General features: G+C 35.1%; 1 protein-coding gene across 1 annotated transcript; it reads left to right on the forward strand.

Annotated features, from left to right (window-relative positions):
* Positions 1 to 3,278: 3,278 nt before the first annotated feature.
* On the forward strand, positions 3,279 to 5,828 carry LOC146937642 (uncharacterized). The gene is made up of 2 exons (XM_085749483.1): positions 3,279 to 5,165; positions 5,232 to 5,828. Exons 1-2 carry the CDS (start codon positions 3,279 to 3,281, stop codon positions 5,826 to 5,828), a joined length of 2,484 nt encoding a protein of 827 aa, XP_085605609.1.
* The last annotated feature ends 768 nt before the right edge of the window (positions 5,829 to 6,596 follow it).

The raw sequence follows: 6,596 nt of genomic DNA on the forward strand, positions 1-6,596 counted from the left end.
ATGGCTAGTTCTTTCTCTCTCCCACAACTTTTCAGTTTTCATCTTTCCCAATAAAACTGCCAACACTTTTTCATTTCTCCTTTCACTCTTACACGTTGGTCTATAAAGCTTTAACCAACTCCAAATTTCTCATCACATCTTCAAACAACCCTTCTCTCTCAAAAAATTCTCAAACACTCTGTTTTACTAACGAGAATTGTAACACCCCGTTTTCCCAACGTAAAAATTTCTTAAATAAAATCAGAGTTTTTCATCATAAAACGGAATGTCACATTTCTTAAAAAACGTAAATGGAATAATAATTTATCCTTCAAAAATATAACAACATAATCTTTAAAACCTCGCAACGGAATAGTTTGACAACTTAAATAATCTTTGGCACAAGGGCTTCAATATAAAATTTCATAAAACTTAGTTCAACATCAATTCTTGAAAGATTCATAAAGTAATACGTAAGGAACAGAAAGTAAAGACATAATCTCATCCCGTTACGTATCAGAGCACCTAAGACACACTTATGAGGAGTCCACTCACGACCGCAACTAATCCTGGTTACCTGCAAGTTACCCATACGAAGAGCAACATTTCCAAGCAGAGGGGTGAGATTTCTCAAACAATAATATAAAGCATATAAATCATATAAAGTACATTCAACAACTTAAACATCCTATAATTCATTAATCATATCTAGCAACTTAAACTTCCTTAACTAGTATCATTAATCTTCCTACATTAGTCATAAACTTCATCAAACATCATCATATATCTTCATAAATATAATCATAAGGCATCATCTTATAACATCATAAGTACAAACATAAACGTCATCATATATCATCATAAATATATTCATAAAAGCATCATCACATATCATCAATTAATAATCATAGACATCATCACATATCATCATTTAATAACATAGACATCATATCATAAATCATATAGCATCATATCATAATTCATATAGCATCATATCATAAATCATATAACATCATATCATAAACCACTTCATAATCAATCATCATAAACAACTTCATAAACATTCATCATAAACAACTTCATAATCATTCATCATCTTAAAACATCATAATAATTCACCATTAGATACTTCTTTAAACTTCACAACTTAACGACTCGACTCGACTATGCAACTCTTATCGTCTTAAATCATCTTGAATCATCATGAAAATGCAAATGCATGTGGTACCAATCTAGGGCATAAGCCCTTGTCGCTTGTGAGCATAAATATACTCCTAGGGCATAAGCCCTCGTCGCTATTGAGCAAAAGCTCCTAGGGCATGAGCCCTCATCTCTGGTTGAGCATAAGCTCCATCGTCGTGGTTGAGCAAAAGCTCCAGGGCATGAGCCCTCATCTTTAAATGAGTATGCATGGACTCAACATCTTACGTCTTAGAAACTTCATGAACATCTATGACATCTTAACAACTTGACGACTTCATAACGACTCGACGACTTAACAACTCTTATCATCTTAACGTCTTAACATCTTAACATCTTAGCATCTTGACAACATATGGATCACATGAATAATTCATGTCATATCATAATATAACAATATCAAATGATAATAAACAACATCTTAAAACATCATATTCATCAATCATAAACAACTTCATATAACATCGTATTTAAACATCGACAATAATTCACTATGTATCTTTGTAAAAACATAATAAATTATCCACAACATATTTTCATGTCAAACCAAAGATACTGGAAAGATATCACAAATATCAACAACTTTCATGTTTACAACAAAGATCAATTCAAAATAGAAACATATGAACAAAACGCAAAAACATGAAACAGAGAATGGTGTCACCGTACAATTTTGCTAAGACCTCCCTGTAGTATTTTCATCATAACTCACAGACAAAACATCATTTTCACGTCAAACCAAAGCCACTAGAAAGCTAACAAATTTATCTAAAACTTTCATGTTTACGCCTAAGACCAATTCTGTACCGATCAGTACCAGTTTTTATGTTAAATTCGGAAAAGTTGTGCTGAAAGTCCATAAAAATTCACTGTGACCTACGTGCAGTAATTTGACCATAACTCAAGTTCTATAAATCCTATTGACGTGAGACCAACGACATTAGAAGGCTAACATCCATACCTACAACTTTCGTGTTTACACCTAAACCCAGTTCGGAACTTAAACTTGTCAAACTGAGACAATAAAAACGTGTTTTGCACACTGACAGCAAAATCGCAGTTCAGCTGCGATTTCGCCTTGGGGAAATCTTTTCGACTTCGTTTTCGATCCAATACTCTCCAAACTTGACCCTAATCATTACCCTATGATTACCCTATCATTAGAACACTAATTATTCATCAACCTACTGTATGCAAATTCAAAGGGTTCTCAAATCTATTAACAACCTATTACAATTCTTAAACCCTAATTCTTAAACTCACCGACATCCCATCCAATTCCATGGTTCTAACGTCAAAACTACTTCCAATAATCATCCTATGGATTATCTAAGGTATGTACACAATTTCTACATCAATTCAACAAGTTTTCATCATCTAATCATCAAATCTCTCTCAAAACCCTAATTCTTAAATTCTCACAAACTCTCCCCAACTTGTTAGATGTAATCTAATGATTTAACAACTTAATATTAATGCAAGATAGTCTCACCCTCACCTTAGATTAATTCCTGAATCAGCAGCAACGTTCTTCTTTCCTAAGGTCTTCTCCTCTTCTCTTGACTTTTCTCTTCTCTTCTTTTCTTTCTTCTCCTCTTTTCCAAAAAGCGGTTTTCGGTAAACTCTTTCTAACATAAGCTTCTCTATTTATAATACTAAAATATTCTTCCCAAATCTATTTAGGCCCAACAACTTATTCTTCTTTCTATTCTAACCCCCAATTCCACTCACACTAATAATCCTCATAATCTTATTTATTTCTAAATTAAATATATCTCTCACAAATAACAAATATATTTCTACACCAAATAACAAATATATCTCTAACAAATAACAAATATATCTCTAACAAATAACAAATATATTTCTACACCAAATAACAAATATATCTATAACAAATAACAAATATATTTCTACACCAAATAACAGATATATCTATAACAAATATATTTCTACACCAAATAACAATTATATTATGCTAGTAAATACCAACATATAACATAACAAAATATCACATAAATCATGTAAATCATACCAATCATATAAATATATTCTAAAACTAATTAAAATAATTAAATAAAAAGGAGGGCGTTACAAGAATGGCGAGAACCAAAACCACCTCACGCGCTCACTCCCAATCACCACCACACGTTGCTGATCAACCCTCTGATCATTCTCCACTCAACGAAACTCCAGTTCACACCGTTCTCCCTGATGAAGTCATCCCCCTATTTGATCCACCAAAATCTAAGTCTGCTAAAAAATACATTCCCAAACCAAAACCTAAAGCCACTAGAAGATCAACCAGAATGAAGAAATCTTCATCAACACCCACTACTTCTCACGTGGATTTAGTCTCTGATGATGAGAAGAAAGAAAATGATACGGCTACTAAGGAAGGAACAAACTCTGAAAGAGATGGGTCTGACAAAACAGAGAAAGTTGAGGAAGAACTTTCTCACAAGGGAAAAGGAATTGCTGAAGCAGAAGTAGATTCTGAAGAAACTGGAGAAACTCTCCTTCAAATGGCTAAAACTGCTAAGCTGGTTTATCAAAGGAGGAAGAAGATTGCTGATGATGCTCTGTCTCTAGAGAAAACTACTTCTCCATCTCTGGAAAATGAAGAAGTAGAAACAGAAGAGAATGTTGAGGAAGAAGCCCCTTCTAGGAAAAGAGGGAAAGGCAAGGACATTGCCATTCTTGCATCTGCTCTGAAAGTTCAAAATTTGGAGAAAATGGCTACTAGACCATTAAGCAGAGCCAAATACTTTGATTTTGAAAGTCTCAAAACAAAGGGCTGGAACTTAGAAGAATTCACAGATCCTCAAGGCTGGTCAGGGTTTGTTTCTACACAAGAACAAACCTTTGAGGATTTGGTGAAAGAGTTTTATGCTTCAATGAGAGTAAAGGAAGAAAAAGGAGAAAAATTCCTAGAGTCCACAGTCAAAGGGGTGAAATTTCAAGTCACTCAAGACTCTTTCTCAAGCATTCTGAACATTCCCAATCAAGGTAACCAACTCTTTAACACTTGGTTTTCTGGCACTGATGTGACACGTGAGCAACTCATCCTAGAGTATACCAAACCAAACCTTGATTTTAACTCCACAAACCTCAAAGATGCTCCCAAAATTCTTCATAACATGATTAGGCACACCATATTACCCAGATGTGGAACCTTTGATGCAATCACTGACTTAGATCTTTGCATCCTTTATCATCTTATGAATAAGACTCCTCTTAATCTCTGCTATATCATGATTCAATACATGATTGACCAATGTTTCTCTATCAAGCAAAAGGTTGCTGGTTTACTATATGGGATGCATCTGACTCCCATTTTCAATGTTGTTGGTGTTTCTCTAGATGGAGAAGAAGGTCAGGATACCTTCATGAAGTTCACAGCTAAAACCATAAGCCAACTACGCCTCATTTCAACCAACATGCCCATTCCTCAAAAGACTGGATCAGTTAAGAGAATTGCTGATCAGAAAGTTCAAGAAGTTAGGAAGAAACAGAAATCTGACAAGCCTGCCAAGAGGGAAATTGGATCAAGCTCTCTCAAAACTAAGAAAGGAAAATCTACTCCAGCTTCTGAAGTCTTTGCTCATGTTGCTGAACATGCAAGAGAACTGGTTGAGGCAAGCACTCAACAATTTGAAGCCATGCTGGCTAGGAGGGCTGTTGAGAAGGTTGGAGAAACTACTGAAGGACATCAGAAAGTTGATTCTTCTCTGAATCAAGATGTTGAAGCACCTTCTAAAATTTTAAGAGTTGAAGAAAATACTGAGCCTGAAGCTCAGAATGTTGATGAAAATACCAGGGAAGTTGTTGAGATCCTAGTATCCAACTCTTTTGGAAGTAAGAATCAACAAATGGAAGTTGATGAAGAAATTCAGATGGAACAAGAGAATGTTGGAGGTCATTCTGACTTTGACCTCAACATTGAAGACACTACAAATGATCTCTACAATGAGATCTTTCAAGATGCTCAAGGAGAAGACATTCAGCCAAATGATTAGAATGTTCAAAACAACACTGATCAGAATGTTCAGGAAGAAGGAGATCAGAATGTTCCCACTGCACCTGTTGAGCAGCTGTCAGCAGATCCCAATCCATTGGATTCAGGATCTTTGCCTTCTGTGGAAGTTCAGCTTCTTGCTCAAACTAGTCAGAATGTTCAGCTTGATCATAATGTTTCATCCGCTCAGAACATGGAACATGCTCAGTTTGTGAATCTGTCAACATCAACCATGGGGTCTACTGCAGGAATTAGCCAATATCTGGTGTCCTCCGTACCTACACCCAATACCATTCCTTCCTCTACACCACCACCACCTCAAACCAAAACCACCACAAGCAAGCTTCCAAATATGTCTGCTCTTTTTGATTCCCTCAATACTTTTGTGACAGCCAACAAAGAGAAAGGTGAACCTTCTGATGCTGCTGCACCTGCTAAGCCTACAAAAGCTGAGAAAATGGCTGCTAGGGCTCTTAGAGTTGCAACCAAAACCCACAAGATTGTGTGTGTGCTGGCAAACTGGACAAAATATGTTCATGCTCCTAGTCTTGCAGTGGCCAAGCCTGTCTTTGCTGATCCTTCAGTCTTTGAGTCTGAACCATCCTCAGATTCTGGGGATTCAACTCCCTGAATCATTTCTTGTCCTACTCCCTATCCTTTTTGCAGATGACAAAAGGGGGAGAAGCTTTAGGATTTTGTGTCTTAAGTTTTATAAGTATTTAGGCCCTAAGTAGGCTAGTGATCATTAGTTATTGAAGTCTTATAAAACTTCATCTTTTGCATGATCATATGTACTTTCAATTTCTTTTTTGTTTTTGAACCATGTTCATCATACAAATGTACTTCATGAATGATATTAATGAATGAATATTGATGTTGGTTCAAAATTGCATATTTTTATTTATGCTATGGATTATAAAAATGAGGGGGAGCTTTTAAAACTTCTAAAATCTCATAATGGCTTATAAAAATGAGAAGGAGCATTAAAATAAATTTTTTAAGTTCTGACATTCTTCATATATAATCAAAATCCATAATCCTAAATCATAAGTTTATCATCTTCAAAAAGGGGGAGATTGTTGAGGCAAAATCCCTAATTAATTTTAAAGATAATAAACTTTAATGATTAAGGATTAAATGGACTTTGATTAATTCCTTGGTATTTAACTTGTGCTCTTGAGTATTTTACTAAGACAGGAAAAAGGATTAATTCATACCAAGAAACATGAAATCAAAGGACATTGAATAAATGAACTAAATCTGAAGTTCAGAAAGTTAGTTCAGAATGTTGATCAGTGAGTTGATCAGAACGTTCTGATGAAAGCCCAGAAGGGTGTTCTTAAGCAAGCCCAGATTCATCAAGAACGTGAAGAACATGCAAGTACACTTGATATGAATA

This window comes from Medicago sativa, chromosome 3, assembly GCF_051527215.1.
Source record: "Medicago sativa cultivar Bolivia chromosome 3, Bolivia_mono, whole genome shotgun sequence".
NCBI classification, from domain to species: Eukaryota; Viridiplantae; Streptophyta; class Magnoliopsida; order Fabales; family Fabaceae; genus Medicago; species Medicago sativa.